The sequence below is a fragment of the Apodemus sylvaticus genome, chromosome 10 (assembly GCF_947179515.1).
Source record: "Apodemus sylvaticus chromosome 10, mApoSyl1.1, whole genome shotgun sequence".
Lineage (NCBI taxonomy): Eukaryota > Metazoa > Chordata > Mammalia > Rodentia > Muridae > Apodemus > Apodemus sylvaticus.
This window is the reverse complement of record NC_067481.1, coordinates 1634342-1658267: the sequence shown is the minus strand read 5'-3', so window position 1 is coordinate 1658267 and position 23926 is coordinate 1634342. Positions and strand designations below refer to the sequence as shown.

Genomic DNA, 23926 nt, shown 5'->3' with positions numbered 1-23926 from the left:
CAAGCCATACATTCTCGCCAGCGTCTGCTGTCACCTGAGGTTTTGATCTAAGCCATTCTGATTGGTGTGAGGTGGAATCTCAGGGACATTTCCCTGAGGACTAAGGACTTTGAACATCTAAATGCTTCCCGGCCACTCGAGATTCCTTTGTTGTGAATCCTCTGTTTAGATCTATACCCCATTTTTTGATTGGGTTGTTTGATTTTTTTTTTTTTTTTTTTTTTTTTTTTTTTTTTTTTTTTTTTTTGGTGGAGGTCAGCTTCTTGAGTTCTTTATTGGATATTAGCCTTCTGTCAGATGCGGGGTTAGTAAAGATTTGTCCCCATTCTGTAGGTGGCTGATTTGTCCTATTGACAGTGTCCTTTGCCTTACAGAAGCTTTTCTGTTTCATGAGGTCCCATTTATCAATTGTTTATCTTAGAGCCCAAGCCATTAGAGTTATGTTTAAGAAGCTCTACCCCCTCCCCGTGCTAATGAGTTTACTCTTTCATTGCTGGTGGGATTGTAAACTGGTACAACCACTCTAAAAATCAAACTGGAAGTTCCTCAGAAATTTGGAAACAGATCTTCCTTAAGACCCAGCTATATCACTCTTGGGCATATACCCAAAAAATGCCCCACCATACCACAGGGGCACGGGCTCCATTACATTCAGAGCCATTTTATCTGTGATAGCCAGAAGCTGGAAAGAACCTAGATGTCCAACAATGGAAGACTGAATACAGAAAATGTGGTGCATTTACACAATAGAATACTATTCAACTATTAAGAACAAGGACATCCTGAGTTTTGAAGGCAAATGGATGGAACTGGAAAATATCATCCTGAGTGAGGTAACTCAGACACAACAGGACGTGAATGGTATGTACTTACTAATAAGTAGATATTAGCCAAAAAACTACAGAATACCTAGGATACAATCCACAGAACTCAAGAAGGTTAACAAGCACAAGAGCCCAAGTGAGGATGCCTCAGTCCCACTTGTGAGGAAAAAGACAACAGGCAGAGGGAGGGAGGGACCTGGGTGGAAGAGGGAAGGGGAAAAGGGGAACATGATGGTATGGGGGGGGGGGAGGAAACAGGAGAGAAGCCCTGAGGGCCAACAGAATGACTGGAAATATGCAACCTGGGGGCGAGGCGGGGGCTAGGAAGTACCAGGGACCTGGCGTGAAAGATTCTCAGGACTCAAAGGGAGGGACCTTAGATGAAATGCCCAACAGAAGAGAGAGGGAACTTGTAGAGTCCACATCCAGTAGAAAGACAAGGCATCAAGTGGAGGGATGGGGTTACCATCCCAAAGTCAAAAACCCTGACCCAGAACAGTTCCTGTCTGAAAGATCTGCAAGGACAAAAATGGAGAAGAGCCTGAGGGAAAGGAGGTGCAGTGACTGGCCCAACAGGATCCAGCTCAAGGGGAGGCCCAAGGCCTGACACTGTTACGGATGCTATGGTGTGCTTATCGACAGGAGCCTAGCGTGGAGAGGCCCCACAAGCAGCTGACTGAGACAGACAGAGATGCTTACACCCAACCAATGGACTGAAATTGGGGACCTAGTGGCTGACTTAGTGAAAGGCTGAAAGAAGCTGAGGCGGCGCCCTCATAGGAAGACCAGCAGTGGCAACTAGCCCAGGCCCCTGAGCTCTCTCAGACGCGGAGCAGCATACACAAGCTGGTCCCTGACACATACACAGCAGAGGGCTGCCTGGTTTGGCCTCAGGGGAGAAGATGCGCCTAACCCTCAAGAGACTTTAGGCCCCAGGGGGTGGGAGGGCCTAGGGGTGGGTGGGTGGAGAGGACAGACAGGGAGGGGGTAACTGGACTGTAAAAAATAAAAGTAGAGCTGGACAGTGGTGGCGCATGCCTTTAGCCCCTCACTTGGGAGGCAGAGGCAGGGGGATTTCTGAGTTCGAGGCCAGCCTGGTCTACAGAGTGAGTTCCAGGACAGCCAGGGCTACACAGAGAAACCCTGTCTCAAAAAACAACAACAACAACAACAAAAGGAATAATAATAACAATAAAGAACAAACCACACAAACACTATTTTTCTCAGATGCCTCTTCTGTCCTTCCTCTCTTTTTCTGTGAGGTTGTGGAGATCCTGATGGAATCAAGGGCACCACCATCCCACAAAGCTTTTTTCTTAAAAAAGAGAAACAGAGGGAGAGTGGATGGGATGAAGGCCAGTGGGGTGGTTGTGGGGAGGGACTGGGAGGAGGAGCTGGTTGAGAAGTAAGAACAATAGTTAAAAAGAGAAAAACGAACCAACATCTTAAAAAATGCCCTCTCCAAATGTGTTCATTATTGCCCAGGCTGGCCAGGAACTGCCTGAGTCTGAGGGTCTCCACCCCTTGGAGGGGGTCACATATCAGATACCCACATGGGTTTTGTTTGGTTTTTGGAGACAGGGTTTCTCTGTATAGCACTGGCTGTCTTGTAACTCACTCTGTAGACTGGCTAGCCTTGAACTCAATAGATCAGCCTGTCTCTGTGTCCAAAGCGCTGGGTAAGGTGTGAGCCACCAACCAGAGCCCAGCCGATTCTATGTTCTATCAATCCCTCTCTGCTGTGAGCCATATCTACATATACTTCATGCCTTGGAAAGTCGTGGTTTGATGCTAAACATGTTCTGTTCTTCTCTCTCTCTCTCTCTCTCTCTCTAAAGATTTATGTATTCATGTGTTTTATGAGTGCCCTCTCTTCAGACACACCAGAAGGACAGAAGGACTCATTGTAGATGGTTGTGAGCCCACATGTGGGTGTGGGATTTGAACTCAGGACCTCTAAGAGAGCACTCAAGTGCTCTTAACCGCTGAGCCATCTCTCCAGCCCCTAGACATTTTCTTAAGCTACTGAGATCCCTCTGTCTTTCAGAGAAGCCTGGGTTGATTTTGCTTAGTTGAGGCACTGCCTGGGCTCCTCGGATTGCAGAAGAGACGCAGCCTCTCCTGCCTTCACCTTCATGGCGCTTTCTCTCGGGCCTGGGGCCTGAGCACCCCCTTCTCTGGCAGAGCTCTGCACACAGCAGTCATCTTGCTGGTATCTCTCTCTTTTTCCTGTCTCTCCCATTAACTCCTCTTTCTCTCTCCCTCTGTTTCTCTCTCACTGCTTTTTGAGATAGGGTCTCAAGCTATTGACCCTAGGCTGGCCTCAAAAAATTTTGGGGGGAGGAGTGGGCTACTGAGACAGGGTCCCGTGTGCAGTCCTGGCTGGCCTTGAGCTGGGTTGGAACTTCACATGTAGAGCAGACTGGCCTTCAGTTTGTGACCGGCCATTCTTGGGCACTTGTTTTGCATTGTTGGTGCTGGATGAGCAGACCCTTGGGCATGCCGGAAAGGCGGTCCGCCACCCAGGTACCCACCCGACCCTGGCTTGCTGCACACACGCCGTGGGATCTGGGACTCCTCCCTACACAGTCCTCTCTCTAGATGCTGCCTCGAGGTTCATCCTCCTGGCTCCTCCAAGCTCCGTTCTCAGTCTTTCCCCACGTGCAGCCTGCGCTTGCTTAGCCGCTCCTTGCACCCCAGACAGAAGGTCGGACGGCCTGAAGCTGGCTTCTATTCTTCCTGAGGGTGGCACGGCACGCAGTGATGCCTGCCCTCCTGTCTGCCAGCCATTTAAGAGGAATCTCAGAGTGAAGTCCTTCCTTATCAGAAGAGCTCACAGGGGCAGAAATGAGTGCCAGGGTTCTGTGGCCCTAGAATAAACACCACTAAAAAGCAAGCCAATTTGGTTATTTCTAAATGTATTTGCTTTGCTTTAGAAGTGACTTCGACATGTATTCCTGAGTAGCAGTCACCATAGCCTCAGAACTATTTCAAAAAACAAGAAACAAAACAAAACAAAACAAAACAAAACAAAAACCCCATCAGATCTCTGGGCATCTATGTCTCAAAATTATGGAGGAAAAAAAAATTATGGAAGGCCCTCTGTCGTGAGGGCCTCAGCGCAGGCGCAGACAGGCAGCTCATCTGCTTCAGGGCCTCCACGCCTTCTTTTCTTCTTTTCTAAAAACAAATCTTTTTTGTTGTTTTGTTTTTCGCGGCAAGTTTTTGGGGCTGGAGTGATGGCCCTGCAGTTAAGAGCACTGACTGCACTTGCAGAGGTCCTGAGTTCAATTCCCAGCAAACACATGGTGCTGCACAACCATCTGTAATGGGATCTGATGCCCCCTTCTGGTGTATCTGAAGACTGTTGACAGTGTACTCTTATACATAAAATAAATAAATCTTACAAAAGAAAAAGACAAGTTTTCTTTGTGTGTGTTGTGTGTGTGTGTCCCTGGCTATTCTAAAGGTGGGCCACACTACTCTGTCTTTTATTATTATTTTTTAAATATTTATTTGCATTTTATGTGTGTGTGAGCTCACTGGATCCCCTACAACTAGAGTTATGGCAGCTCTGAGCTATGTGGGTGCCTGGAATCAAACTCATGACCCCTGGAAGAGCAGCCAGTGCTCTTAACCGCTGAGCCATCTCTCCAGCCTCTGCAAAGGTCTCTGTAAAGGCAATTCAAAGGTGCTGTGTGTGGTGGTACGCAGGCTTCTCAGACAAATGTTGCCAGCAGGAGCTCCCATTCAGCAACAGGGACCAAGGCAAGGACAGACACGCTGAGTAGCGGAGAGGCGTCCTGTTGAGCGAGCGAGGCTGCCGTGACAGTGGTCAGGGCCATGAGAACCAGCGCTGCACAGGCTCTCTTTGCCCTCCTCTGGAAAGTTCCTGGAGCTCAGTGGCAGGCTGCTGCGGCTTGCTTCTCCCTCCTGGAGTGGCTGTGTATCTCACAGCCTTGGCTACCAGGAGCCTCGTGTCCACCTTCCAGCTCGGGTAACTCACACCTTAGGGGAATTGTGTGTCAGTTTTCGAGTATTTGAAGGAAACAGGAAAGGAACACGGTGTTCTGGGCCAGTTTACAGTGGTCACAGCTGTTCTTGGAGGTTACCCGTCCTGTCAGATTTTCACTTGATTTTTCTTATCATAAATATGCATCACAACCGGCTCATTACCATCTCCCACAGAGACAGCTTGCATGCTCTCCTGAGCTCACTTTGGGTTTCACAAGTGACACCAAGCACCTGCAGAGGCCAGACAGTAGGCAGCTCTGATGTCAGAGACTCCTGGTTAATAAACATTACAGGAGGCCGGATTGTGGGCTAAGAAACAAATCAGGAAATGCATCAAATCCCACATCATCATCCTGAAGGGTGTGCCAGATTCCCCAGGACTGGAGCCACACTGTAGGCTGTGAGCCATGTGGGGCCTGGAATTGAACACAGGTCCTCTGGAAGAAAAGCCAGCACCATCTATCTATCTATCTATTTATCTATTTATCTATCTATCTATAATCTATTTATTTACTACTACAACAACAACAACAACAACAACAACAACAACAACTACTTCTACTTCTACTACCACTACCACTACCACTACCCCTACTACTACTACTACTAGGGCTGGAGAGATGGCCTAGCAGTTAAAAGCACTGACTGCTATCCTGAAAAATCCTGAGTTCAAATCCCAGCAACCACATGGTGGCTCACAGCCATCCGTAATGAGATCTGATGCCTTCTTCTGGTGTGTCTGAAGACAGAGTATACTCACATAAAACAAAACAAAACAAAACAAAACAAAAATACCCCAAAACCTACTACTACTACTACTACTACTACTACTATTAGTGGGTTTTCAAGACAGGGTTTTTCAGAGTCTTTGGCTGCCCTGTAAATGAGTTTGGCCCTCAAGCTGCTTCTGTCTCCCTAAGTGCTGGGATCAAAAGCACGTGCCACCCTGCCTCGCCACAGCCAGCACTCTTAGCTGGTACAGCATCTCTCCTCCAGCCCACCATGCCCTCAGCAGGTGTAGACAGTGAGGCTGCAGCTGAAGTCTGAGGTAGCCCAGTGACTAGATGGAGGCCACACCCAGATGAAGCTTCGGGAGGGCAAGCACGTCCCATCCCTGAGTTTGAAAACTTCTGGGATTAACCCTTACATGTTTTGCCTCAATTAAGTGCTAATGTTCAAAAGTGAACATTTTTAAAATTTAATTTAATTAATTTTTAAAGGGGGCTGGAGAGATGGCTCAGCGGTTAAGAGTATGACTGCTCCTTCAGAGGTCCTGAGTTCAATTCCCAGCACCCACATGGTGGCTCACACCATCTGTAATGGGATCCAATGCTCTCTTCTGGTGTGTCTGAAGACAGCTACAGTGCACTCACATAAATTAAATAATAAATCTTTTTAAAAGAAGGTTAAATTTTTTTTACTTATTTTTGTTTATGTGTATAGGTATTTTTCCTGCGAGACAACATGTGTACCACATGTGTACACATGCATGATTTGTGAAAGGGGTGCTGGAGCCTAGGACTGCAGTTCTTATGGCTGTGAGCATATGTGAGTGCTGGGAATCAAACCCATGTCCTTGGTAAGAGCCTCACTTGCTATTATCGGCTGAGCCATCTCTCCAAGCCAGCACTTTCTTGTTGTTTTGTGTGTGTGGCACACGCGTGTCACAGCATGTATATGACGGTTAGAAGTTAAGTTGTTGTGTTCTTTCCTCGATGTCTCCCAGGGGCCAAACTTTCCTTGGCAGCATTGGCAGCACACGCCATTATCCACTAGGCCATCTTGCCAGCCCTTTATCTTATTTTATTTATTTACTTATTTTGGTTTTTTGAAACAGGGGTTCTCTGTATAGCCCTGTCTGTCCTAGAACTTACTCTGTAGAACAGGCTGGCCTCGAACTCTGGGATCCTACTGCCCCTGCCTCCTGAGAGCTGGGATTACAGTACTCAAACTCAGGGAAATCTGTAACTTTAATTTCTTAAAACCCAATTTTTAATGATGGTTTTAAAATGTTTTAACGTCCCTTTAGCCCACCACCCACCAGCTAGTAGAAAAGAAAGGATACAGGGAAAGTGGACCTGTTTAGAAAGGGTTCTCTGGACTAACTCCTATCTGTGTCATCTGGAAATCGGCAGTTCACTTTATAGGTTAGCAGAGGCAGCTCGATCCACTTACCCAGTTGCAAACAGAAATATCAGGGTCAGTAGCAGCTGCAACACAACCTAATAGGAACAGCCAGACCTCAACCTTGGCTCGAGTCAGCAGGAGGGGACCCGGAGGAACACCAGGAGAAGTTCTTGGCTGTGCCTCTCTCAGGGAATCGAAGATGAGCAAAGATGAGAGGCCCATAGGCGTTGCACCGCTGGCTCTACAAGCAAGCCTAGCTCAGCCTCCGTCACTGTCCGCCAAGTCCTATTTATACTCTCTAAACTTCACGAGTCTTCTACAGGTCTTGTCTCAGCATGTGGGTCTGTCTCAGATGACATCACTCTGTTAATCAGCCTGGGTCCACTGAAGCGACAAGAAACTAGCATACCACCAGAAGTTTTTTTTTTTTTTCTGTATTTCTTTCTATAAAGTCCCAACAAATATAGCTCAACTACACAATATAAGACAGACCAATACATGTGTGTCCTTAAAAAAAACCTTTCATCACAAGCCCTTTCACGTGCTTGCTTTAACAACACACCTTTTTATCTGTGCCTGCTTCAGCTAAGCATTCCTTTATGAGTCTGCCTTAGTCTTTCACCTGTGTCCACTTCAGCGAAATGGTCCTTCAGGTGTTTGCCCTAACAAAACACCATCCAACTGACTTAAGTTTCCACTTCAAAAATCTGCCTGCTGTGGTGTTCCTTGTGCTGGGGTGACAGCACCTTAATCTTTTGAGACATGGGTCACTCTTTTATGTCTGGCCTTGAATGACAGAGAACTCTCCCAACCCCTGCGCCCCAAGTGCTAGGATTGAAGGTGTGCAGCACCACCGCTGGCTGTTTCCTAATGCTAAGGTGTCTCTTTGAATCAAGAGCATGCGGTCTTGCCTAGACCTGTAGTCCACCATGACAGGAACATGTCGCCACACTTGGCTTACTTGGGTGCTGGGATCTGAACTCAGGTCCCTAGACTTGAGCATAAGCTTTTCTACCCACAAAGGTGAGTCCTCTGGTCCTTACAAGAACTGCTTCGTAGCCAGGGAGTGGCAGTGCATGCCTTTAATCCCAGTACTATGCAGGCAGAGGTAGGTGGATCTGAGTTCAAGGCCAGCCTGGTCTACAGAGTGAGTTCCAGGACAGCCAGGGCTACACAGAGAAACCCTGTCTCGACTAACAAACAGTTTGGTTTTTTGTTTTCAAAGTGAACATTTTAAAGAAAAAAAAATCTTTCTAGCTTCCCGAGAAACATAAGTTTATTAGATCTACAGAGCCAGGGAGGAGCTGGTGTGGGTGTGTCCAGGTCTAGCCCTTGGCCACTTCCTGCCTGTCCTCCCAGCCCTTCCCTGCAGGAGTGTTCTCCAGGTGAGGCCTGAGGTGAAGGGCTGGCCATTCAAGCTGCGTCTAGGACAAGGAGGCTCTGCTGTCAGGCCATAGACAAGGGTCGACTGTCCCTTTCCTTTTCTCTTCCTGGATCTCCAGATAAGAGAAGCCTGGCAGTACAGTGTGGCCTGTTAGAATCTGCACAGCAGCTGTTATGTAAGTAGGAGTTAAGAAATGACTTTAAACTTTTCCCCCTGCTTTTAAACTGGGCCCGGGCTGGTCTTTAGTATGTAGCCCAGGCTGGTCTTTAGTATGTAGCCCAGGCTGGTCTTTAGTATGTAGCCCAGGCTGGTCTTTAGTATGTAGCCCAGGCTGGTCTTTAGTATGTAGCCCAGGCTGGTCTTTAGTATGTAGCCCAGACTGGTCTTTAGTATGTAGCCCAGGCTGGTCTTTAGTATGTAGCCCAGGCTGGTCTTTAATTCGTGATGACCCTCGTTCTTCCTCTGCCTACCAAGAGCTGTAATTAGAGTCTTGTGCCAGGAGGATGCACTAAGAACAATCCTCACAATGAAAACAACCAACCCACCCGAACAGCACTCTGTGCTGCGCCAAGCCTTCTGTTTGGTGGAAGAAGCTGACAAAAGTTCGGAGCCCTGGACCGAGCAGGGAGGGGCTGGGCTAGTCCCAACCAGTAGCCACATTCCTCCGGAGTTTCCACGCCCATGACCCTTTGTCCCAGGGACAACCTTAGCCTTCCTCCTAAGCCCTGATTACAGCCTGCTGACCACAATTAGGCCTCAGTTTCCACTTGAAAATGGGATCACTGTACCTGGGACTTCGTGTTGTATACTTCAAACCAAGAACTTGCCTGGCACTGACGGGCACCTTCCAGATACTGGCTGCTCAGACCAATCCCACTTGGAACCCCTCAGTCCCTGGTCCCTGCAGGTAGGGCCCTTTGGCCCTGCCTCTGCCCCCCCACCCCAGCCCCTGTCCCTTATCCTGACCGCTTGTCAAGTCAGTTACCCCAAGTCCTCAGTTTCAATTGTGCTCTGTGAAAAGGTCACAAATCCACATTAAGCCCAACCATGAACTGTCTACAGCTTCAAAACTACAGGTGAATGGGCTGGGTGTGGTGGCGTACACATTTAATCTCAGCACTCTGGAAACAGAGGCAGGTGGATTTTAGTAAAGTCTAGCCTAGACTACAGACAGCGTGGTTCCAGGACCATCGGTGCCATTCAGTCACAGTCTGCCCCAAAACAAAAACAAACAGTAAACTGCCAGGTGAACAGCTGGAACTCAGCAAGTGACTGGAAATTAAGGAGCTGGAGGCAGGAGGATCCAAAGTTCAAAGCCATTTTAAGCAACATAGAGTTTGAAACAAGACTAAGTGAGCCACAGGAAACTCCGTTCAAAAAGCAAAGCAAAACAAAACAATACACCCCCCCCAAAACCCCTGTAAATTAAAACCAGCAATGAAGTCTCAGCTTTCATTTCATCAGATTGAGAAAAGGTCTGGGCACTGGAGCAGGGCCGCTTTCTGCCCCACCCCCACCCCGGCGGGCAGGCAGCTGCTGGCATAGGGACAGATTTTTTTAGAACAATTTGGTAACACTTCAAACTACCCACACCTTTGACCCAGCTATTTCCCTTCTAGATAATTGTCCAACCCTGGATCCCACAAGGATGGGGACATACAAGGCAGCACCACATCTAACGTGGAAGATGACACGTGTGGACCCTGAGACAACATGAGTGTGCGGTGCTGTGGACCTCCCCAAAGATCTACCGGCCCACACACACTCTGGAAAGATCCTCAGAAACAATAAAAGAACAAGTCACTTAGGGCGACTGGAAGGAGAGGGCAAGTGTGTGGGAAGGCGAGGTGCACCTGCAGCTGGGTAGGTGGAAGGCTGACTGCCTTCCCGTGGGCGTGGGCGGGCTGGTGTTCCAGCAGCGGTCTGCACAGGCTGTTTCCAAATGAGGGAAGCACAGCAGGCCGCCACTGCAGCCCCTATCTTCCAGGAAGGCACATCTGGCCACTTGCATTCCTGGGACGGACACAAGGGAGGCTGGGCCATCCCTGTTCCCGGAAAAGACTTTCAGGGAAACGTCCGAGAGGGTAGACAAGGCCTGCCTCGAGACTGAACGTTGGAGACAGGTGCTTCTCGGTGAAGGGGTCTTCCCCTGGCTGGGATCCGTCATCTTCAGAGATGTGCCTTCTCAGATGAACAGGGGACAGCTGTTTAGAGGTGCCTGACCTGTGTTGGGAAGCACAGGACCCTACACTTCCAGTTAATCTTTATGATTGCTTCCGGTGCTAAAGATGGCCTGGGCCTTGGAAATGGCTGGCAAGTGTCTGCCAGTGAGCTGCTCCCCAGGAGAGTGCCCCACAGTACTGCCCAGACTGGAGTAGAGCTCTGCCTCAGAGCTGGGAACAAGTTTTGCTCTGGCTGTTCTTGTATAGTGTCTCCTATCCCCAGTGTGTGTGTGTGTGTGTGTGTGTGTGTGTGTGCGTGCGCACGCGCCATGTGCTGTGTGTGCACGGAGGCTCATGTGCCTGTGTGTCTGCCGATGGACCTAGAGCCTGGCACATGGGAGCTAAGTCTCTTGCCCCTCCGCTCGCTCGGGCCCAGCCTTGCATCAAGCGTCTTAATGCCTAATGTGTGGAAGGCTGCAGCAGGCTACCTGCTGCCTCCCCGGCATCTCATTGCTGTGGAACTTGAAAATCCACTTGTTTGGCTTTGAGAGAAAGCCTGTCCATATTTCAGTTAGGATTACACTAAAGGTTTCTTCACTGGAGAAAACCACTGCCCTGATCAAACGTAATGCTTTTGTGCAGGAAGGACCTGTATTTTTAAAGCCTTACTCTTTTCCTTTTTCTTTTCCTGAACAGTGTCTTGCGGGCCAGGCTCCAGAGTGCTGGGATTGTCAATGTGCAACACTCTCAGGGGGCAAGCTCATTGTGGGGGGGAGGGGGCGGTATGGTTGGGGGAGGGGGATGAATTGGGAGCTTCCTGGAGTGAGGCTGGGGCTCTACGGTGGAGCTGAGGTCTAGCCCCAGGCTTTGCCATTACCTTATCAGTAATCAGTTTTACTTCCTAAAATTCTTTCTACCCTCCCCTCCCCCACCCTAGGCTTAGGTCTCCTTCAATCCTTTATCCCGAATACTAACTGCTTGGTATTAGGAATTCTTCATCCAAGACAAAGTCTCAGGCGTCCCCACCCTTAGGGGCATTCCTGAAGAGTTAGAAGGGACACAAGACAAGTAAGAGAAAGAGAAAAAGGCCTGGGGCAAGAGGGAAGAGGAGTGGGGTTTGACCTGTGGCTTTGGCTTGGGGAGTTTTGCTAAGGGGAGGAGGAGGCGGGTGCTAGGGAGACGGGGTAGGGGTGAGGGCTGCCCTCTCTCTAGTAGAGTGGGAAAGCCCGCTGTGTCTGCAGGTGGGTGCAGAGCCCCTGGGCTATCCTGTAACACAGGGAGCAGAAGAATGGGCCCAGGCCTTGGGCCAGCTCTGCTCAGAGAGGCTTTTGCAAGAATGAAGGTGAGAGAGGAAGCCTGTTTTGCAGGTGTGTGTGTGTGTTGGGGGGAAGTCAGGGTGTGTGGGGGGTTGTAGGAGTCAGGGTGTGTGTGGGGGTAGGAGTCAGGGTGTGTGTGTGTAAGGGTTAGTCAGGGTGTGTGGGGGGGTAGGAATCAGGGTGTGTGTGTGTGTGGGGTAGGAATCAGGGTGTGTGTGTGGGGGGGGATAGGAGTCAGGGTGTATGTGTGGGGGGTAGAGGTCAGGGTGTGTGTGAGGGGTAGGAGTCAGGGTGTCTGTGGGGGGTAGGAGCCAGGGTGTGTGTGGGGTAGGAGTCAGGGTGTGTGTATGGGGGGAGGAGTCAGGGTGTGTCAGGGGGAGGAATCCTTGTGTGTGTGTGTGTGTGTGTGTGTGTATGTGTGTGGTAGGAGTCAGGGTGTGTGGGGGGGTAGGAATCAGGGTGTGTGTGTGTGTGTGTGTGTGTGTGTAAGGAGTCAGGGTGTGTGTGTGTGTGTGTGTGTGTAGGAATCAGGGTGTGTGTGTGGGGGTGGTGGGAGTCAGGGTGTGTGTGTGGGGGGTGTATGTGTGGGGGGTAGAGGTCAGGGTGTGTGTGAGGGGTAGGAGTCAGGGTGTGTGTGGGGGGTAGGAGTCAGGGTGTGTGGGGGGAGGAGTCAGGGTGTGTCAGGGGTAGGAATCCTTGTGTGTGTGTGTGTGTGTGTGTATGTGTGTGGTAGGAGTCAGGGTGTGGGGGGGGGTAGGAATCAGGGTGTGTGTGTGTGTGTATGTGTGTGTGTGTGTGTGTGTGTGTGTGTGTGGGTAGGAATCAGGGTGTGTGTGGGAGTGGTGGGAGTCAGGGTGTGTGGGGGGGGTAAGAGTCAGGGTGTGTGTGGGGTAGGAGTCAGGGTGTGTGTGGGGGGGTAGGAATCAGGGTGTGTGTGGGGGGGTAGGAGTCAGGGTGTGTGTGGGGGGGTAGGAGTCAGGGTGTATGTGTGGGGTAGGAATCAGGGTGTGTGTGTGGGTAGGAGTCAGGGTGTGTGTGGGGGGTTAGGAGTCAGGGTGTGTGTGTGTGTGTGGGTAGGAGTCAGGGTGTGTGTGTGGGGGTAGGAATCAGGGTGTGGGGGGGTAGGAGTCAGGGTGTGTGTGTGTGTGTGTGTGTGTGGGTAGGAGTCAGGGTGTGTGTGTGTGTGTGTGTGGGTAGGAGTCAGGGTGTGTGGGGGGGTAGGAGTCAGGGTGTGTGTGTGTGTGTGTGTGTGTGTGTGTGTGTGTGTGGGTAGGAATCAGGGTGTGTGGGGGGGTAGGAGTCATGGTGTGTGTGCCAGGTGTTCGGTCTGTGGATGACAGGAAGCTGTCCATAGCTGGTTATGGGGCTGAGGCCCTGCCCTGATCCTGGTAGGACCTGGACTGGAAACCACACAATGAGGATGGAGGGCTTGGGGTGAGCAGTGCTTATCCTTTCCCACCTCAATCCCTGGAGGTGTGAGGCAGGTAATCCCGGCCTCCAGACAGGGTGGCACCATAGGGTCCAGGGTGCCTCAAACCCGAGCTTCTCCCATCTCAGCCCCTCAGTGGTTCTCTGGGTCACTAAGTGTGGACACTCACATGACTCCTTTGTGCTCTCTCAGCATTGCTAACTGTCTGTGGCTGTGCAACCGTCGGTTTGCGGCTCACACGGCACTCAACGTGAGGGAAGAAATTCCAGCCTAGATCTTGGAGTGAGGTTTACAGACTGACTGGGGTGTGGGCCTACCCTGCTCCTCTAACATGGTGAGGTCAGCCCCATCCTCACCAGAGACCGAATCTCCTAAAGTATGACTGTGTCCAAAAATAAGGTCCTCAGCCGTTACTGTATTAGCATACAGAGTGACAAGTCTCATGGGGTTCCAGCCACACATACCGAGCCTCCAAGATGCCAGGCCTGCACAGGGAACTTAACAGGTACTTCAGCCACTAGACAGCACTGACAGCACCCGCCTTTTCCTCTCAAAAAATCCTTTGTAGGGTGAACCAGGAAGCCAGTTTTGCTTTTTTGGTTTTTTTTTTGTTTTTAACTTTTACTTTTACTATAAAGGAGCTGCTAGGAGCTACTGGCCATCCCACACTCAGACAGGCTGGGGCTCGTAGCTCAGTTTCCTCTTTCCTACTGAGTACTCCAAGAAGCAGGCTTCTGTCTAGGAAGATGGCCTAAGGCATAGGTGAGGGCGGCTGTGCAAGGCATGGAGAGCAGGTCTGTGGGTTCTAGGACCGCGGCCCTTCACTGACAAAAATGAACCAGTAGGAGAAGGGGGTGGGCTTTGTGACCATGGGAACTTTCCCAGCCAACAAGTGCTGGACCTAAGGACCCCAGAGGGCCGACCAGAGGCAGCATCTTCCTGCCTGTCCTGCAAACTGGCACAAGCATGTGCTTTGGCCTGCGTGGGCCTTGCACTCTGTGGCCAGATATGGCCAGTGCTATCCCCACAGTTCTTCTGCCCCACGCCATCTTCCCTGGGATGCTGTGACCTGCAGCTGCATGCATCTTGGCTGGTCTACCCCCAACCCCCACTCCGCTTATCATCTTTGGTTACCATGTGCAGCGTCTGCTGCCGTTTCAGCTGCCAGCCAGGGTGCTCCCAGCCAGGGTGCTCCCAGCCAGGGTGCTCCCAGGCTGTGTGGGGCTATGACAGCCCGTGGCCACCAGCTATGGCTCTTACTCTGACCCAGGCTGGGCCCAGCTTTCTTGAGAGCCTGCTGTCAGACATGCCTCTGGGTCCTGTGAGTTTCTGCCTGGCAGGGGTAGCAGTTTGCTCAAGAGTCAGTGGCTCCCTCGGGGTTAGCTGCACTGTGACCTCTGCTAAAAGGCTATGTGCAAAGTCTATGAGTGTGGAAAGCCTGGCTGTCAGTGCTGGCAGCCGGTCCTGTCCAGGTCAGGACTGCAAAGGTGGCATCCTACCTTCACCTCCTCGGGGCTTTTCTCTATCTGTCTCCCACCCCACCCACCTGCACAGGGACGCCTCTGCTGGTAGGTGCCAGGTCCCCCTCTCCCTGGACTGTGGCCTCCTCATAGTTGCTTTCTGAGTTGTTCATCCTCATCTCTGCTGAGGCCGGCCAGCCAGGGAGACTAAAGTGGTGAGCCTTGCTCCACTGAGAATACTCTTAGAACCACCAGTGCTCTACACTAAGCCAAACCCAGGAGTTGTGGGCATAGCAGTGTGTTTATACTCCTAGCACAGGGCAGAGGCAGAGACAGGAGATCTGCTCCAAGTTCCAGGCCAGCCAGGGCTACCGAGCAAGACCGTGGTTCAAAAAACCAAAATCAAATCAAATCAAAACCAGGGTCTCATCTCTATCTGACTGTACATTAACTCCTGCATCTGTGGGCTGACCACTTCCTCAGTCTTTTTAAAGCAAGCAGGGTGTAATTCCTGCAATCCCAGCATTTAGGAGACATATAACATCCCTGCAGATTCAAGGCCTGACAGAAATACACAATGAGACACAGCCTCAGAACACACAAAATAACAAATCAACCCAAAAGCTAACAACAAAAATACTAAACATATGTAATACACAGAGTTGTAAAAGGTGTAAAGTTCTATACATCTAGCTTAAGGAACAGAATGTTACTGCCACTGGCTTTCACAAATAAAGTTTTTTTCTTTTCTTTCTTTCTTTTTTTTTTTTTCTTTTTTGGTTTTTCAAGACAGGGTTTCTCTGTGTCACTCTGGCTGTCCTGGAACTCACTCTAGACCAGGCTGGCCTCGAACTCAGAAATCTGCCTGCCTCTGCCTCCCAAGTGCTGGGATTAAAGGAATGTGCCACCACTGTTTGCCAGGTCGTTAATTTTTTACTCTGTGCTAAAGCATCTATCTAAGATAAGTGCTGGGATTAAAGGTGCAATACCACTGCCCGGCTATAAATAAAGTTTTATTCACACCAGCTGCGTTTGCTGCCAGTCTGGACCCTACACTGCCTTTGAGGGTTGAGGTGTGCTGTGTCTCAGTGTGCCGCCATGCCTGGCTGTGGCAGATGAGTGGTGAGGGACAGCGGTTGGCGATGTTCTCCGGCTTCTTTGTTACTGAGTACATTTCCACTCTCTTCCAGGCCTGTGCTGAGTCTTTACTGCTACAATCCTCAAAAGGATGGCACTGGGGCTGGAAGGATGGCTCAGCAGTTAAGGGCTTTCTCAGAGGCCTAGGTTCAGTTCCCAGGACCCACAGAGGTTTCTTAGAGCGACCTCCTTGTACCTCCGGCTCCAGGGGTTTGAATACTTAGTCCCTAGTTGGTGGAACTATTTAGGAAGGCTTTGGAGATGTGGCCTTGTTAGAAGTGGTCACTGTGTGACAGGTTTTGAGATTTTACTAATTTTGTTTATTTGTCTTATTTTTTTGAGACAGGGTTTCTCTGTGTAACAGTCCAGGCTGTCCTAGAACTTACTATATAGACCGGTCTGGCCTTGAACTCAGAGATCCACTTGCCTCTGCCTTCCAAGTGCTGGGATTTTTTTTTTTTTTTTTTTTTTCTTTTTCGAGACAGGGTTTCTCTGTATAGCCCTGGCTGTCCTGGAACTCACTCTGTAGACCAGGTTGGCCTCGAACTCAGAGATCCGCCTGCCTCTGCCTCCCGTGTGCTGGGGTTACAGATGTGTGCCACCACAGCCTGGGCTTGGTTTTGAGGTTTTAGGAGCTCATCCCACTCCCTGTTACGGATCACTGCTCGGTGGTTGTGTCAGGGTGTGATCTTCAGCTACTGCCCTAGCACCATGCCTGCCTGCCTGCTCCCACCATGGGCCATGGACTCTCAAGCCTCTGAAACTGTGAGCCCCACATTAAATGCTTTCATTTGTAAGTTGACTTGGTCACAGTGGTTTACCATAACAATATAAGTAAGCCGTAGTGTATGAATGATTTAACAGATCTTCTTTGGGGGGGGAGGGTTTCTGTGTAGCTCTGACTATCCTGGAACTCATTTGCAGTTGCTGGCCTGCAACTAACTCAGAGATCTGCTTGATTTTGCCTCTTGCACGCTGGAATTAAAGGCATCGGCCACTACCACTGCCTGGCAACAGTAATTTTTGGGGGGAAAGCAAACTCCTCCTCCTCCTCTTCTTCAAGACAGGATTCTGCTATGTGCCCAGGGAAGTACTGAAGTTCTGGACTCTCTTGTCTCAGTGCTTTGAGTAGCTGGGACCAGAAGTGTGTGTACCACGCTCGAGTCAGGACTGTCTCATTTTATATAAAATACCGCCAATGTGCATGTTCAAGGGTACTTACCATTGCCTTATTTGTAATGACAAAGGACTAGAAATGACCTAACACCAACTGTTGGAGAACACCTCAGAACACAGTGCACAGCAGCAGGGATTGTGACCAAGAAGGACATATCCGGGACTAACACCAGAAGGACACTGGACTTAATGTATCTGGCTGTGATCCACCCTGCCTTTTGGCACAGTGTTTCTCTATATAGTTCTGGATGTCCTAGCACTCACTACATCGACCAGGCTGGCCCTGGACTGCTTGTTTTGTCTGGCTTTGGTTTTAAATCAGTTTTTCTTCTACCCTTCTTGCTTGATGCCATCTCAAATAGATCCCCCAAAGTGAGCCCTTTGGAGAGATTTTCCTAAGGATTTCACTTCGACCATCACTGGCTATTCTAGAGAAGCAGGCCATCCACCCTGTATCCAATGTGTGGAGAAGTAGATTTCATCCGGACGAGACCTGGGGAACACTGTGTACGATACGGTTTCTGATCTGAAGGGCTCTATGATCAAGGCACAGGACACTCTGGCTGCATACAAGAACACAGGCCCAGGAGATCAAAATGGCAGAAAGAATGCAACACACATCCTCTAGTCACTCGAGAACATCACAGCCACCCTGTTCCCACTCCTGCGGCTCTACCATGTTGGTAGCAATCAGGCAGCCAGCTCTCCTACCTGCAGCAGAGTTATCCTGTGAAGGAGCGCCTGAAAGGCTGGACCCCAGGTCTAGCAGCCTCCAGGTATCCTGGAGGAAGCTGCTGGCCAAGGAGGAAGATCTGTGGCTCTGGTGGTCGCTTTCTTCAGGGATGTCTCGAGCCTGTGGCAGCTTTGGGGTCCTGTTTTCTTTCTGATAAACTGACTTCCAAGTCTCTGTGGGGATTCTATGCTGCTTCTGTGAGAGTGAAGAGACAGTTAAGAGGTAGTTTTCTTCAATAGCTAGCTAGCTAGCTACCCTCTCTCTACCCTTGAGCTGCTTATAGCTTTCCCTCCCTGCTCCTATCAGGATACAGGGAACAGGACACTTCGAGATGGAGATGGGCTCCTGGAGAGCAGCACCAGCAGTGTTGACAGACATCACCAGGCTCAGCTCAATGTCTGAAGCCCAAATGAGTGCAGCACAGCAGTGTGGGGGCAGCCCTGACAGCTGAGGCTCCTGCTGGAGTGTGACGGGCACTGTGGGGTGAACATACACAAGGTACCCTGGAGACTGTGGTCCTTCACCTGCCCCACCTCTCTAAAGTGAAGTACCTGCTGGCAAACCCATGGCAGGAATCAGAGCAATGATGCACTTCCTAAGGTGTGTGTGTGTGTGTGTCTGTGCTTACACATGTGCGTGTGAACATCCAGCTGGGTTATTCCCCAGAACCCACAGAATCCTGTGGTACACGCCAGCCCTCTATGCACCCCAGCACCTGGCTATACCTGAGCAGGCCTTGACGCCATTACTGCCTTGTGGCCTTGTGGGGTGTTGTTTTTGCTGACTGCTTGTGCTGAGTGGAGCTGATTCTTCCCTGCATATTCAGAAACACATTTTCTCTTGGTGTGCCTGGAGTCCTGTTATGGAGAGTTAAGAGACATTCAGGGCCTGGTAACTGGTGACTCAGCTCTCCCTCAAGCCTGGAGAGAGATACTCCCCAGACCCTGGGTCAGGTTCTTCCTTTGCTGTCGGCCTTTGAAGGGAGGACGTGCCTGTGCACTCCGAGTTCAACCGGCTTCCTGCAGCTGACCAAGGACGCTCTCACAGTCCTCTGGGGAAGGAAGCTGTGCATTCCAAGCATAAGTCTCTTCCCCAAGAGTAGGACAGTCCTGCATAGCTCTGGCTTAAGTAGACCCCAGCCCAAGATAGTGCCTCCCGGGCTGGTCCCCACTTGTAGTCTGAATGCTTGGTCCGTCCCGTCCATGCTCTGCGGAGAAGTCGATGGACAGGGAGGCAGGGGACATCAAAGAGAACCACTAAAGGGCTTGAAAGGAAAGAAGGAAAACACGAGGGAAGAACAGCTGGGCGCCTGCCGAACTCACAGCACTGGGAGGACAGCGGGCGATCTCTCTGGCAGTAGTACACACACTAGTGCACACACCCAACTCATGGACAGTCCTCCAGTGCACACGCTGGTGCACACACCCAACTCATGGACAGTCCTCCAGTGCACACACTGGTGCGCACACCCAACTCATGCACTTTTGGGCTTAGAGCTCCTTTTCCATGGCCTTTTCTGTTCTCTCTCTCTCTCTCTCTCTATCGCTCACTCTCTTTCTGAGAAGGTTTCTCTGTGTAGCTTTGGAAGACCTGGAACGACTAACTCTGTAGACTAGGCTGGCCTTGAACTCATAGAGATCCACCTGCTTGTACCTCCCAAGTGCTGGGATCAATGGCTGGCATCACCTCTGCCAAGCTCTTTCACTACTACTTACATGGGAGGTAGATTTACTACTAGACATAAACATAAATTAAAAAAAGAAAAAAGAAAACAAGACTATATATATCTTGTTTTGTGAGATTAAAGGCATATGCCGCCATCACCACCTGGCTATTTTTATACTTTTACAACTATAGGTATTGTGTCTGCATGTATACCTGTGTGTTATGTGCATGCCTGCAGCCTACAGAGGCCAGGAAATGGCATGGGATCCCCCGTGACTGGAGTTCAGACACCCGTGAGCTACCATGAGGAGGGGGAGAGGATGGAGCATAGCACAGGGAAGCCCACTCTCCAGCAGTGCAGGAGCAGTGCCTGACACTCTGAATGGAGGAAGCCTCTCTAGGCTTCCCTCAGACCCTTTGTGAGGAGAGTTGTCCGCTGAGGAAACACCTGGCCCGCCCTACTCCCTTTGGCCAATCCCACTCAGCTTCTTCTCTGAGGAAAAACTGAGCTGCATGCGCCTCAGCTGTTCCCATCACGCCTGCTTTCTGGGTGGTCCTGCCCTGTCCCTGCCTGGCTCCTCTCCTTAGCCTGTGTGCCATGCGGTCCCAAGCCTGCCCAGGTGAGGATGGAGAAGGAGCACCACCGACTTGACGCCTCTTCCCCACCCAGATGCTCAGGCCTAAACTCTCATGTTCTTTCTTGGTGTTTCTGATAGTCTTCCACCACATTTTAGCCCTGCCCCACCTCCACCACAGCCTCAGTGGGCCTCACCTGCGATGGCCAGCGTGCTGCTCCCTGGCCCAAAGCCTGCCCTTCCCACCTGCCTGGGAGTAAATTTAGAACAGACATCACCCCAGGGCAAAAACATTTCAAATGGCTTTCTTTTATTTTAACATATTTTAAGTAAATTCCAAAGGCAAATTCCTTTGGGAGAATATATTTGCAGTTATTCAACAAATACGAATCAGTACTGAGATTCCAGAAACAACTTCTGTAGCCTGAATGAAGCTGATGACCATTAGTACACATTTAGCTCCAAGGCACAATCTTGTTACATTCATCAGTCAGTGGTGGAAATTACTAGTTGTACTGAAACTTGTGGGAAGAAAAAGCAATATGAATATTTCCATGGCAGAGACATGCCACCTCAGGTCTCGGGGAGGCAGGCCCGCCACCTCAGCTAAAGTTCTGAGTGTGCGTAGCCCTGGACACTGGGCCACCTGGGGATTCATATCTTACAAGTCACGACTGTTCTGGGTAAAACCTGAGGAAAGATCACTTGCTTTTTGTTTGAGACAGGGTTTCACTATGCAGCCTTGGATGGCCTGGAATTCATCAGGCTGGACTCAAACTCACAGATATCGGCTAACCTCTGCTTTCTCAATCTGGGATTAATGGTGTGTGCTCTGAGCAAAGTCTAATTAGGTCAAAGGAATAACATGGCTACCCAGGCGTGGTGGTGCACACCTATAATCCCAGCACTTGGGAGGCAGAGGCAGGCGGATTTCTGAGTTCAAGGCCAGCCTGGTCTACAGAGAGAGTTCCAGGACAGCCAGGACTACACAGAGAAACCCTGTCTGGGGGTGGGGAGGAATAACATGGCTAGAGTTGACATTGTAATGTCGGGATGAGCCCAGGGCCTCATCACACTAAACATACGCTCTTCCACTGAGCTACTCCCCAATCCTTGACCACAGCCACCCTGCCTGACCGGGTATGACACAGGAGGCTGCTAATCCCAACACTTGGAAGGTAAAGACAGATAAAAGTGAGGCCAGCCTTGTTCTACATTGTTCCAGGCCCTTCAGAGGTACAAAGAAACTCTCTCTCTCTCTCTCTCTTACTCTTTCTCTCTCTCTCTCTCTCTCTCTCTCTCTCTCACACACACACACACACACACACACACACACAGGATCCCACAGTTGAAAGAATTTGGATTTTTAAAAGGGATTTTTGAACTTTTAGCATTTAAATTTTTTGTTTTGTTTTTCAATACAAGGTTTCTCTGTGTAATACCCCTGGCTGTCCTAGAATTAGCTTTGTAGACCAGGCTGGCCTTGAACTCAACAGAGATCCACCTGCTTCTTCCTCCTGAGTGCTGGGATTAAAGGCATGTGCCACCACTGCCTGGCTTTAAAGTGTCTAAAATTTTAAAGACTGAGAATTTTAAATGCTGGAGTATATATTATATTGTGATATTAACATGGTCAAAGTGCAGGGACACACAGCAGTTTCCTAGCCTAATCCTAATATATGCCCCGTCTCTCAGACAGCAGCACAGAGCAGCAGAGGGCACATTTACTAACAGTCAGGAAACAGGAAAGGAAAGGTGTGGATTAATGTTGGCTAGAGTCATCTGGCCAGGGAAATCTCAATGGAGAAGATGCCCACTTCAGGTGGCCTACAGGCCAATCTGTGGAGGCATTTTCTTCATTAATGGTTGATGTGAGAGGGTCCCACCCATCCTACTGTGGATGGGACCACTCTTGGGCAAGTGGTCCTGGACTGTATACGACAGCAAGTGAATGGCTGGAGAGACAGCTCAGCAGCCAAGGGTACAGGGGGAGGCTCTATCTCCAAGAGAGCACAGGCTGTTCTTCCAGAGGACCCAGGCTTGATTTCTAGGAGCTACGTGGTGGTTAACAACCACCTGTGATCCCTTTAGTCTCAAAGGATCTAGTGTTTCTCCTGGTCTCCACAAGTACCAGGCATGCACACAGAGCATGGACAAACATGCAAGCAAAACACCAATGCACATAAAATATAAATAAGTTAAGAAAACAAGACAAAAGCTAACTGAGCAAGTCATGAGAAGCGTCCCAGTAAGCAGCCACTCCACCACCTCTGCCTCAGTCTCTGGCTCTCCGTTCCTGCGCTGACTTCCCTTTACGATGGACTATGATTCGGTGCATAAGCCAATTAAACCATTTTCTTGCCAAGTTGCTTTTGGTTCTGGAGTTTTGTCTCAGTAATAGAAAGTAAACTAAGCAGATCCTCTGGATCTATAGCAAGTTACCAGAGACTGTGAGCTGCTTGAGACAAACTCAGTCCTTCTGGAAGAGCAACAAGTACTCTTAACCACCGAGTCATTGCTCCAGCTCCAAGACATTTTTATTAAAGATACAAATCTTAAAATTTATATTGATAAAGATTAAAAATATAAGACCTATATGGGCCAGGCGGTGGTGGCACACGCCTGTAATCCCAGCACTCCGGGAGGCAGAGGCAGGCGGATTTCTGAGTTCGAGGCCAGCCTGGTCCACAGAGTGAGTTCCAGGACAGCCAGGGCTACACAGAGAAACCCTGCCTCGAAAAAACCAAATCCAAAAAAAAAAAACCCAAAAACCAAAAAAAACAAAAAACAAAAAAAACAAAAAAAAAACCCTATATGGGCATAGCTAGTAAACCTTGTGTATAACTAGTTACTTAAATCCAGGAGGAGGGCATGGTAGGGCGCTTGTGTAATTCCTGGGCTTGGTACCTAGGGTACACACTAGACTGGGCTACATACTGAGGTTCTGTCTCCAAAACCCAAGACAAATTAAGAAGAAAGGCAAGAGTGAGCATGGCATGGCCCACCAGAGTGGGCGCTGAATGGAGACATTTTTCTTGCTGTCTTCTGTAACTTGTCTACTGAGAACCTACACTCGGGCCCTTGGGAAATACTAATACAGACTTCTTAGGAGAAATTACCTGAGTTGTTGAGTGGGGCTGCAATTGTCCCAAAGGTGGGCCACGATCCAAAGGTCTCTCGGGCACCTCCTGGGGGTCCTGGGGCTCAGAGGTAGGAGGACCTGGGCACGGAGTCAGTTTCCCTGGAAACGGGATCAGGAAGGGTTGGTTCCCCATATACATCATAAAGGATTTCTTGAACACAAGAACAGCAGATTAAGATAGGCAGTGGTGGCACACACCTTTAATTTCAGCACTTGGGAGGCAGAGTCAGAAGGAGTTCAAGGCCAGCCTGGTCTACAGAGAGTTCCAGGACAGCCAGGCCTATGTAGAGAAACCCTGTCCCAAAAAGCCAAGTCAGGTGGAGGAGGGGGCAGGAACAGCAAACTGTTTTTCAAAATCAAAGAAAGTTTTACTTAAAAGAAAGAACTCAGTGACAGAGGTCATGTGAGAATTGTGACATATCATCCCCTTGCAGAGCCCAGGGACACACAGCACTACCTCCAGCACAACCCCAGCCTATAACCCCAGCCCTCAGACAGCTGCCCAGACAGCAGGAGCACAATTTAGTAAGAGTTACTAATACAGGCCTGGGGCAGCTCATTAAGTAAGCATCTGCTTGTGCAGGACACCCCCCACACCCACACCCACACCACCCCACACACATAGACACACACACCACCCACACACACACGTACACATCACACACACATACCACTCCCCACGCATAACACCCCCCCACACAAATACACATATACCACCCACCCCACATAACACACACACATACACAATACACTTATACACATCCCACACATCACCACACACA

The 23926-nt window shown here is 49.9% G+C and overlaps 1 protein-coding gene across 3 annotated transcripts in view; it reads right to left on the bottom strand.

Annotated features, from left to right (window-relative positions):
- Positions 1-23926, bottom strand: part of Ccdc57 (coiled-coil domain containing 57) — a 91192-nt gene that overhangs the window by 15002 nt on the left and 52264 nt on the right. For 2 of the 3 annotated variants that reach the window (XM_052195877.1, XM_052195878.1), the window contains exons 16-18: positions 23122-23243; positions 18488-18619; positions 17741-17957 (exon numbers count right to left, since the gene is read on the bottom strand). In XM_052195877.1, coding sequence (XP_052051837.1) covers positions 17741-17957; positions 18488-18619; positions 23122-23243 — 471 coding nt within the window. The remainder of the gene's footprint in view (positions 1-17740; positions 17958-18487; positions 18620-23121; positions 23244-23926) is intronic. The other variant, XM_052195879.1, reaches the window with a different exon arrangement.